At 38.5% G+C, this 12,392-nt stretch overlaps 1 protein-coding gene across 6 annotated transcripts in view; it reads right to left on the reverse strand.

Moving 5' to 3' along the window:
- Positions 1-12,392, reverse strand: part of TRIM33 (tripartite motif containing 33) — a 121,864-nt gene that overhangs the window by 19,367 nt on the left and 90,105 nt on the right. For 3 of the 6 annotated variants that reach the window (XM_021922406.2, XM_009215920.4, XM_003892431.5), the window contains exons 11-12: positions 10,074-10,274; positions 8,702-8,773 (exon numbers count right to left, since the gene is read on the reverse strand). In XM_021922406.2, the coding sequence (XP_021778098.1) occupies positions 8,702-8,773; positions 10,074-10,274 (273 nt within the window). The remainder of the gene's footprint in view (positions 1-8,701; positions 8,774-10,073; positions 10,275-12,392) is intronic. The other 3 variants (XM_003892430.5, XM_003892429.5, XM_021922389.2) reach the window with 2 other exon arrangements.

A 12,392-nucleotide genomic window follows, 5' to 3' on the forward strand; every position in this document is an offset into this window, starting at 1 on the left:
GGGAAGACAGTGTAAACACGGGCATTTTCAACTATATCAGCTGGCACAATATTTTTTGTAGAGCAATTTGTTAATATCTATGTGAAATTTAAATGTGTAATTACTTTTGGCCCAGTAACTACACTTCTACCAACTTAGCTTACAGAAATATGTGTTTAAAACTATACACTCATTGTGCCTCAATGCAGCTTTTTACAAATGACATTAAGGTATAAATAACGTACAATAAACTAAACATATTCAAGTGTAGGATCTGATGTGAAAATTTAATGTATTTTCACATAGTATACAACTGGGAAACCAAAATCAAGAATAGTGAACAGATCTTATCTATTACCCCCAAGATTCCTCATGCCCCATGGTACTCAATCTCTCTCTCAAACAACCTGTCCTCAACCAACCACTCATTTGCTTTCTTTGGCTTTAGTTTTTTTTTTTTTCCTAGAGTTTTATATAATTTGAATTATATACTGTATGCTTTTTTCATCTATTTTTTTCACTCAGTATAAATGAGATTTATCCTTGCTGTTGGATCAAGGTCATTCCTTTTCACTGTTGGTTAATATTCTATTACATGAACACATAATTTGTTTATCCATTTATCTGCAGGTGGACATTTGGGTTGTTTCCAGTTTTTGTCTTATTAAAATTAAGCTGCTATAAACATGTGAGTACGAATCTCTGTAGAGCTATATTTCCTGTTTTCTTTTGGCAAATAAAAGCAGAAGGGCTGAATCATTATGACAGATACATGTTTAACTTTTAAAGAAATTGAACTTTTTTCAAAGTGATTGTACCATTTTACAATCCCAACAGTGTCTGAAGGTTCTAGTTCCTCCACATTCTCACCAATACTTGCTATGGTTAATGTTAAGTCTATTTAATTTTAGTCATCCTAATAAGCGTGTCATGGTACATCTCGCCGTGATTTTAACTTGCATTTTCCTAATGACTAATGACGTTAATATCTTTTCACAAATGCAGCTTTGTTTTTAATAGTAACATATGAGAGATAAACCAAAAGTTCACCAAGAGAGGGCTAAACAAACATCCAATGAAATGGAATACTATATGGATTAAAACACAAGAAAGCTCTAAGGACTGACATGAAACAGTCCAAAAGCAGCTAGGCATGGTGGCTCACACCTGTAATCCCAGCACTTTAGGAGGCCGAGGTGAGCAGATCACCTGAGGTTGGGAGTTTGAGACCAGCCTGACCAACATGAAGAAACCCCGTCTCTACTAAAAATACAAAATTAGCCGTGCGTGGTGGTGCGCACCTGTAATCCCAGCTACTCAGGAGGCTGAGGTAGAAGAATCATTTGAACCTAGGAGGCAAGAGGTTGAGGTGAGCCGAGATTGTGCCACTGCACATCAACCTGGGCAACAAGAGTGAAACTCCATCTCAAAAAAAAAACAAAGAAGAAAAGAAAAAGTCCAAAAGCAAAAATGTAAAAACAAATGTAAAACTTGCAACACAGTATTTATAGCACTAGGTGTGTACATGTGGTATAATCTCATTTTCTGTTACTTAAAAAAAATTACACGATGGGCCTGTTGGCTCATATCTGTAATCACAACACTTTGGGATGCCAAGGTAAGAGGATCACTTGAGACTAGGAGCTCAAAACCAGCCCAGTGAACTATTAGTAGCAAGACCCCATCTCTACAAAAGAAAACTTTAAAAATTAGCCAGGCATGGTAGTGTGTGCCCGTAGTCCCAGTTACTGGGGAGACTGAGATAGAAGGATCCCTTGAGCACCACTGCACTCCAGCCTCAGCAAAAGAGTGAGACCCTGTCTCAAAACAAAACAAAACAAACCAAAATATATTAAAACACACACACACACACACACACACACGTGTTTTAAAATTCATGTTTGTATATTCCTAGGGAAAAATCTGAAAGGATGTACACCAATTGGTTATAGTGCTGGGATTTAGTCAGGTGAAAGAACGGGATAGACAGCTATTTTTATTTTTTTCCTTTTTCTTTTTTAAAAGCTACAGTGGTTTTACATGGCTCATGAAGGCCTTTAAAAAGTAGGCAAATCTGATAGGTCATGTACACTACTCCTACCCCACCAAAACCCTTCAAAAATGGTTTCTCATTGAGTTTAGGATAAAATCCAAAATCTTTTATGCAGTTTAACAAACGCCCTACCTGATCTAGTTTCCATTTTCCTCTATAGAACTAGGCCCTTCTCTCTTTCCTGTTCTTCACTGGACTTTTTTCTGTTCTTCAAAAGTGCCCAGTTTCTTCAGACTTTGTGGGATTTGAAATTCTGCTCTTTTTCCTAATAAAATTTACTGCTGACATCTCCCTACTAACTCTTACCCAGCTTCCAGGTTTCAAAGAGGCTTTAACAACCCTCTAGGTTTTATTGGGTTCTCCTGGTATATACTCACCTTAGGTTGATGCCTTATAATTTCCCCTTTGAGTAATGCTATACAATTTATTATAGGTAGGGTTTTTAAAAATCTATAAATGTCTGCATTCTCCTGGCCTGTAAACTCTATGACAGCAGGTCTCTCTCATCTCCACTGTTCCTCAAGACTAGTACAAAGTACTCAACACACTTGTATGAATGGTTATAATTTTCCTATTAAGCATAATATGAAAGCATAATAGGGGTCCTTCCTCCCAAAGGTTACTTTTTAATAATGAGGGTTAGTGAAAAAAGAAAGAGAAAAATAATCGTAACAGCTAACATTTATTGAATACTTACATGTCAGGCACCAAACTTAATCTTACCAACATATCCATAAGGTAGATTCTATTTTTTTTTTTTTTTTTTTTTTTTTGAGACAGGGTCTCACTTTGTTGCCCAGGCTGGAGGGCAGTGGCACGATCACAACTCACTGCAACCTTGAACCCCTGGACTAAAGGGATCCTCCTGTCTCAGCTTCCCAAGCAGCTAGGACTACAGGTCCATGCCAAGATGCCCGGCTCATTTTTAATTTTTTTTTGTAGAAACTGGGTCTTGCTATGTTGCCCAGGCTAGTCTCGAACTCCTGGCCTCAAGTGCTCTTCCTGTCTTGGTCTCCTCAAAGTGCTGGGACTACAGTCAGAGCCACTGCACCCAGGTTTAAGACAGCTTAAAATAAAACAGTGACAAAGTCAGCATAAAAAAGAAAAATCACAAAATCTGACCTCAGACTTGAAATTATCATCTACAGTATACCTAACTGCTTTGAATCTCACACTCCTTTCATGCCCTTTGTTGCTTCAGCATACATAATTCTTATCTGGAATATCTGCCTTCTAACTAACCTTGACTAGCTAACACTTGCCTACTTATCTTTCAAGTCCAAATTTAAGATGATCTCATATAAAGTCGATTCCGACTTCCACAGGCAGAGGTAGAATCTTCTGCCTCTACTCTTTCACTGTCATCTATACACATCCATTTGTACCAATAAGCTCACTGTTTTGACCCTGTTTAGAAAACTGTCACCCGGTCAGGTGCAGTGGCTCAGGCCTGTAATCCCAGCACTTTGGGAGGCCAAGGTGGGCGGGTCACCTGTGGTCAGGAGTTCGAGACCGGCCTGAAAAACACGGTGAAACCCTTTCTCTACTAAAAATCCAAAAAACTAGCCGGGCGGGGTGGTGCACACCCATAGTCCCAGCTACTCGGAAGGCTGAGGCAGAAGAATTGCTTGAGCCCAGGAGGTGGAGGTTGCAATGAGCCAAGACTGCGCTACTGCACTCCAGCCTGAGCAACAGAGAAAGACTCCAACCAAAAAAAAAAGAACAACAATAAAAAAGAACAAAAGAAAACTACCTCCCTATTATACAAGAAACTCCTTGAGGTCAAGGACCATTTCCATTTGATCCTTATATAATCAGTACCTAGGGTCTAATACATGGTAAGTTTCTCAGATATTTGTTAAAGAAAATATACAAGTACATTAATAGTGACCCATGTTTCCAGAAATGCTCTAATGTTATGCTGTATTGAAGACTTGGCCTTGAACCTAATAAAAGGATTCCATATTTAGCTGCTATTCTACTGATCATCAGGAAAATACTACATTTTACCAACTAACAGAAAGGTTCTAAACCTGATTAATGAAATACATGTACTGTACCATAAGTGAAACACTAAAAATACTACAAAACATTCCCTGTTTTCCAGTTACTATCTCCTATTACCTTCTTGCATAAACAAAATGTAAAGCTAAAATTCTTCATTTTAATATATTTCTTCTAGTTACCTAACTATATCACCATTAATACATCTGACTTAGTATATATCAATAGCTATACAAATAATTCCTCATCTATTCTATTTTGTATAACAACTCACTTCTATCTTATTACTCCCAGTTGTGCCTTTTCACTCCCTCAAACCATTGCATATACCATTTCCCAAGTCTAAAACAACATCTCTATCTTGACCAACAAACCATATCTCATATCTACACACTAAAGTGCAATTCAGTCCTTGAGGAAGTTTTTCTTATCAGGCAAAAAAAACTGAGACTTCACCTCTACATTTGAATCTTAAACTTAGCTATCTTGGCTATTTCAGCAGCTTAAACTAATGCTAATGCTAGGTTTTCTCCATGTGAATTCTTAATCTAGCCAAATTAAGTACAAGAAGAGTTAAAAATAATCCATAAATGGGCTTAAATATGCTTCCTGTAAAACCTGCAGAACAGTTACACAATTAAACCTCTTTTCTTTATAACCAGCAATGCAACAACAGCTTAGTACACTATGTTCATACTTGTATGAACCTGTACATGAAAGCTCACAGCAGCATTACTCCTGACAGCCAGAGAAGAAAAGCAAATGTTCACTGATGATGAAAAAATGATATATGTATACAATGAAATATTATTCAGCCATAAAAAAAATGAAATCCTAATACATGCTAAAATATGGACAGACCTGGAAAACATCATGCTAAGGAAAAGAAGCCAGACATCAAAGGCCAAATATAATTCCATTCATACTGTGCAACGTCCATAGAGACAAAGTAGATTAGTGGTTTCCAGGGGCTGGAAGAGAAGGATATGAGTGACTGCTAATGAGTACCATTTCTTTTGAGGTGATGAAAACATTCTTGAATTAGTGGTAATGGTCGTACAATCTTGTGAATGTACTAAAAACCACTGAACTGTACATTTTTAGAGTGGATCTCATGGTATATGAATTATATTTTTAAAAAAAAGATGATACTTGCCTCTCCCTTTGTAAGGTTCTTAAGAACTAGAACCAAGTCTTGTTTATCTTCTTATCCTCAATGCTTGAGAACTTTAGCATAAGGTAAGTGCTTAGTAAAAACTGAATGACATTGTTAAACTGTGCATACCTCCGGCTGCCCAAAGCTCTCAATACCATGTCTTTCCAGGCCTACAATCCCAAACTACCTCCCTGGTATTGTTACAGGTAATGTAGAGAAAGAACTGGACTTATAATTAGTAGTCTGGACTTAAAACTCCAACTTTTCTTATTATTTATTTTCTTGAGATAGAGGTTCACTCTTGTTACCCAGGTTGGAGTGCAATGGCGTGATCTCAGCTCACTGCAACCTCCATCTCCCAGGTTCAAGCAACTCTCCTGCCTCAGCCTCCCGAACAGCTGGGATTACAGGCATGCACCACCACGTGTGGCTGATTTTGTACCTTTAGTAGAGACGGGGTTTCTCCATGTTGGTCAGGCTGGTCTCGAACTCCTGACCTCAGGTGATCTGCCAGCCTCAGCCTCCCAAAGTGCTGGGATTACAGGCATGCACCACCACGTGTGGCTAATTTTGTATCTTTAGTAGAGACGGGGTTTCTCCATGTTGGTCAGGCTGGTCTCGAACTCCTGACCTCAGGTATCTGCCAGCCTCAGCCTCCCAAAGTCCTGGGATTACAGGTGTGAGAGCCCCTGCACCCAGCCTAAAACTCCAACTTTTCTTTTTTTTTTTTTTTTTTTTGAGACGGAGTCTCACTCTGTCACCCAGGCTGGAGTGCAGTGGCCGGATCTCAGCTCACTGCAAGCTCCGCCTCCCGGGTTCACGCCATTCTCCAGCCTCAGCCTCCCGAGGTAGCTGGCGACTACAGGCGCCCGCTAGTTTTTTGTATTTCTTAATAGAGACGGGGTTTCACCGTGTTAGCCAGGATGGTCTCGATCTCCTGACCTCGTGATTCGCCCGTCTCGGCCTCCCAAAGTGCTGGGATTACAGGCTTGAGCCACCGCGCCCGGCCAATTCCAACTTTTCTATCTATCATGTGACTCTAGGAAAGTCACTAATGAAACTGCCTGCATTAATTTCACATGGCTATAGAGATACTACCTGAGACTGGGTAATTTATAAACAAAAGAGGTTTAATTGATTCACAGTTTTGCATGGCTGGGGAGGCCCCAGGAAACCTACAATCATGGCAGAAGGCAAAGGGGAAGCAGGCACCTTCACAAGGTGGTAGGAGAGAGAGTCAGTGCAGAGGAAACTGCCACTTTAAAAACCATCAGATCTTGTAAGAACAGCATGAGGGAAACCACCCCCATGATCCAATTACTTCCTAACAGGTCCTTCCCTCGACAAGTGCGGATTACAATTCGAGGTGAGATTTGGGTGAGGACAGAGCCAAACTGTATTACTGCCTTTGCAAAAATTCTATCAGTGAAAGAGTCAGGGAGGATCTAATCTAGTCAACCTCCCTCTTCTTTGCCTTTAGCCTTCATGCTGACATTAATTATTCCTGGGCTTGAGACAAGCTGACTTTGGGAGACATTTAGTTTATAGTTCACATAACAGCCCTTCCCCAAAACTCAACTGCCTTTGTAAAGTTAAAAAGAGACCACCAGGCTAGCAGGAGGAAAGGAGCCTGAATTCTGCTAAGGTGTTGACATAAAGGACTGCCAGCCATTACTCTGGAGGTCATAAGATAGATAACTTCCTTAATTACTCCTGCAGATAACATCACTATTGCTGAACCTAAGACTGGCCTTTTTAGATATTTTTTGAGGTTTCTTGCATATCTGACACAGACAATGGCTCCACCTGGACCCAACAAGCCCTCCAACAAGCCCTCCTGTGGCCCCACCCAGAAGCGATTCAGCAAGTAAGGGGGATTTTCCCACGCCCCTATGACTGCATCACCCAACCAATCAGCAGCAAGCACCCATTGCCTTACTGCCCCTACCCCTTCCACCAAACTACCTTTGAAAAACCCCTAAACTGCCAGGCACAGTGGCTCACGCCTGTAATCCCAATACCTTGGGAGGCCAAGGCGGGTGGATCACTTGAGGTCAGGAGTTCAAGACCAGCCTGGTCAACATGATGAAACTCTGTCTCTACTAAAATACAAAAATTAGCCGAGCCTGGTGGCGTGTGCTTTCAGCTACTCAGGAGGCTGAGGCAGGAGAATAGCTTGAGCCTCAGAGGTGGAGGTTGCAGTGAGTCAAGATTGCACCACTGCACTCCAGCCTGGGCAACAGAGCTAGACCCCATCTCAAAAAAAAAGAAAAGAAAAGAAAAAAGAAAAGAAAAGAAAAGAAAGAAAAGAAAAAAGAAAAGAAAAGAAAAGAAAAGACAAGACAAGACAAGACAAGACCAGACCCCTAAACTACAAGCCTTCAAAGAGTGATGTGAGTAATAACTCCGTCTCTTGTGTGGCGTGGGTGGCCTCATGTCAATTAAATTCTTTTTTTACTGCAATGCCATGGTCTCCGTGAATTGATTTTGTTTGTGCGGTGGACAGAATTAACCCATCAGGCGGTTATATGAACCTCTCTTACTCTTATCTATAAAACAGGGATATTACATATCAGGTGATTTTAAGCATTAAACTTATATATTGCCTGTGAAAGCTCTTTGCAAACTATAAGCTGCAAACTATAAGCTGTTATCTTAGAAATGTTACTTTTTAATTTGTATTTAAAAAGTTTCCATTCTGTATGGTCCAGTCCTCTCATCACCAATAAAACTACCAATCCCTCAGCCAAAAAAGACTTCTCCTAATATTAGGGAAGCAATCAGACTGACAGAATTCACAATATGTTAGTGATTTCTGAAAAATTTTGTTAATAGTGCATTGTATTCAAAATTTTCGCTAAATGAGTAAATTATTGCTGCTCTTACAGGAGCAGGGGGATGGGTAATTACATGAGATGATGGATATGTTAATTTGTTTCACCATAGTAACCAGTTTACTACGTATATGTTTAACATCATGTTGTTACCTTAAATATACACACTTACTTTAAATAAAATTTTTTAAAAAATGTTTGAAGCTCTAGAAATATCTTTTAAAACTCTTATATAAGCCCATTAAAACTCACTAAAACAAAACACTAAACTGTAGCCACAGAAAGAATCAAGGGTGCTACTGTCACAACAGTTTCATTGCTCCTTGTTCCTATGGTGATCCCAGACTCCAAGATATGAAAGTAACTCATACATTGCATAAAATAAAATTCAGTATAATGCGGGCAGATTATATTTACATTTTAAAAGAAAATGCTTTTAACTGAAACAAATTGGTGAAATTTCAGAAGGATCCAAAGGATACTTTTCTTCAGTTGAAAGGGGCAAAAGCCCTCACTCAAAGGTCCTTCACATTCCATCTATTCCTCTCCTCCATCATTTCCCGCTCTCGGTATAAGCCTCAAAGTGTCTACTATCTTGGCCTTCCAACCCCATCCTTTTCTCAGCCCAACTGACTACCCCTTTTGGATTTAACAGAAGAACAACAAAGATCTAACCACATTTTGGTCCTGGGTCTTCTCTCTGGCTCCAAACTCACACCAGGAGTGCATCATCTGAACAACGTTTGCCTGTGGCAGGTGTAGAAAGGGAGTAACTAACCTTTTAGCAAAGGTGATATTAATCCACCATTATTGTACTTCCGTTTAGACAGTCCCATAATTTGCTATTCATACGACATTCAATTCCCCAGAACTCTAAAATATTGAGGAATGCTAGTTTTAGCTAAATAACTTTTCAAGACTCAAATATTTATACTTAACTCTTTTTTGTTTAACTGGCAAATAACAATGTGTCTACTTATGGTGTACAATGTAATGTTCTGATCTATGTTATAGAAAGACTGAATCAAGCTAATGAACATATCTAACCCACTAACCCATCATTTTTTTGTGGTGAGAACATTAAAAATCCATTTTTGGAATTTTAAAATATATAATACACTATCAATAAACTGTGGTCACCATGCAATGCAAGAGATCACTGAAATTTATATCCAAAAGAACTGAAATTGTTATATCAGAGAAATTATCTGCACTCCCATGCTCACTTCAGCATTATTCACAATAGCCAAGATATGTAAGCAATCTAAATGTCCATCAACGGATGAATGGATTTTTAAAAATATGGTATACATGGCTGGGTGCAGTGGCTCACGCCTGTAATTTCAGCACTCTGGGAGGCTGAGGTGGGCGAATCATGAGGTCAGGAGATCGAGACCATCCTAGCTAACATGGTGAAACCCGTCTCTACTAAAAATACAAAAAATTAGCCAGGCGTGGTGGTGGGTGCCTGTAGTCCCAGCTGCTCTGGAGGCTGAGGCAGGAGAATGGCGTGAACCTGGGAGGCGGAGCTTGCAGTGAGCCGAGATGGCACCACTGCACTCCAGCCTGGGCGACACAGCAAGACTCCATCTCAAAATAAATAAATAAATAAATAAATAAAAGTGGTATACATATACAATGGAATATACTATACGGCCTCTAAAAAGAAGGAAATTCTGTCATCTTGCAACAACATGAAAGGAACCATTCATTATACATACATTATGCTATGTATAATAAGCCAGGCACCGAAAGACAAATACTAATCTCACATGTGAAATCTAAAAATGTCCATCTCATAGAAACAGAGAATAGAAAGGTGGTTAACTGGAGGCTGGGGAGAGGGTGGGCGCGGAACGGGGAAAGCGAGGATGTTGACAAAAGTTTCAGTTAGACTGGATGAGACTTTTAGTGATTTAGACTTTACTCTTTAGAAATTTCAAGGAAATGTTGATCTTGAATTAAAAAAAAAAAAAAAACTCTGAAATATTCTAACTCTGTAATTAACATTAAGTTTAATGAAGCCTCATTCAACTTAAATACAAACCTGTATGGGTGGAATATCTGGCAGCGATGGAAGGTTCTCTGGATTGGTAACTGAGGGGATTAGCTCTATTGCTGTAACAGATGGGCTGGTGGGACCTCGGTTTGCATTTGCCATAGTTGCTGTAGTAGGGCTCGTTGGGTTGATTGTGGTGTTGTGTACCGATACTACAGGAAAGGGTCCAGCATGCCCTGGGTTTGAGTGCTAATAAGAAAGAAGACATTATCATTACTTGATCTGCCAGAATCGCTGAATATAAACTATACCTTTATAATTTTTAGTTTAGGAAGGAAACAAGAAACAAAGAAGTGGGCCCTTTCAAACTTATTCAGGAGAAGAACAGTTCAAACTTAGCCTTTTCATTTTTCCATTCATTTTTGTGTAGTATCTAGGCAAAGGCAGACTTGCCAATAATTTCCCAACACGTCAGCCTGGTGATATGATCTTATTTCATAACAAGGAAGTATGTAATAGAGAATCTGTAAGCCTCCAAATTTTCAAACACCAGGGTAAGAGAACTACCTTTCGGTCATTATTCCTCTTCAACCCTTAGTCATTTTCTAATAAAAACAATTACATAATGCAGCTTGATGCGGTAGAAAGAACAATGAATTTACAGAAAGGAAAAATGGCATCAAGTCCTGACTCTAATACTGTGTGACCTTAGACAAATCACATAATCTCAGTCATTTAGAAATGTGGATAACAATATCTCACTTGTTTCATCGTGAGGGTTGTTATGAGCATCATTTAAGACAACATAGAAGAACATCTTAAGAAAACGAATTATACACATACAAATAAATCATTTGAAATATTTAAAAACTAAAAATGCTTAATAACATCCAGTGATTTCTGTAGAGGTATACTCAAAGTCTAAGAAAAATGTTCTGAGATGATTCATTGTCTGATTGTTTAGCTTCTGTGCTCTGACAAGGTGTACTTGGACCCTAGAAATACTTGAAGGCTTTCCATGAACTAAGGGGTATATGATTATGTGAAAAGTCTGAAGGAAATAAATGTTCAGATCCTCAACCTTTTGTATGTGCTCTTTAAAAAGAAAAAAAAAAATCTGATATGCCTGAGAATGTGCCATGCTCTGCTGGATCTCCTTTTCCACTACTTTTGCAACTGCCCTTCCCCCACCCTTGACAGAAGAACACCACACCTTTGACCATTCCTAAATCTTATTCTAGGCACACTGCACCAAGAAGAAAAAAAAAAAAACCTGTAGAAATAATCAAAGGTACAATTGGAAATAATGATGTTGGGTGTCTGACTCCAAAACCTGGGTAACAAACCTTCAAATGGGTTTGAATATTTGATGATTAACAAAAAGGAAGTTGTCACTGACAAAAAGTTTTTAAATAGTTTTGATAGATCATTTTCTCAGCGTATAATCTAGAAAAAATTCAAAGAATTGAGGGATATTACCATAATAAAATTATTTTAATTCCCAAATACATAATTTTGTAAACAAGTTTCCTAAGCATTACATAAAAACAAATCCCAAAAAACTAGCAATAAAAACCTGTGTTGAAATCTGACTTATTTTAAAAACAAGTAACAGCATACAAACATACATAACCAAAAGCAGGAGGCAAAAAGTCTCCAACTAGCTCAAAGAAATGTATATCCAAAAGAGTTTTGTATCTTCTAATATTCTTAAACCATGTAAATACACCCATTTTGTTTCCACAATTGTGGAGGTATAATATAATGATAATTCGGTTCACAGAAAAAGTTTTAAAGCTTAATAATAACCCTATTGTCACTGGAAATTTAACAATTTATTACAACAAACATTTTTTCCTGCAGACAATTACAATAGGCTAATCTATATCTATCAAACAAAACTATATTACAGTAAGATCAAAACTCTGTTGAAGAAGTAGAAGTGAAATTCAAGTCCAAGGAGAGCTTGCTAGGGTATTTAGAATTCCGGTGGATTCATTTAAAATAATGTAAAGGTTTTTCAACTTTACAGCATCAATTTTTATAACATGCTATAAAGTATAGCTTTTGAAACTATTTAAACTTAAACCTATAATGGAAATTTTAAATGAAAGCCTTCAAATGTGAGCGAGTATATATTTTTTTTCCTTTTTTTTTTTAAAAAAAAACTAGAAACAGGGTCTTGCTATGTTGCCCAGGCTGGTCATGAACTCCTGGGCTCAAGCAATCCTCCTGCCTCGGCCTCCCAAAATGCTGGGACTACAGGTGTGAGCCACCAGTCCCAGCCAAGAAGCGTGTTATTTTAAGGAGCTCTTTCTCGACGTACATGGACCAAAAAGTTGAAGGACCACTGTTCTAGGACAGTGT

Source organism: Papio anubis, chromosome 1, assembly GCF_008728515.1.
Source record: "Papio anubis isolate 15944 chromosome 1, Panubis1.0, whole genome shotgun sequence".
NCBI lineage: Eukaryota > Metazoa > Chordata > Mammalia > Primates > Cercopithecidae > Papio > Papio anubis.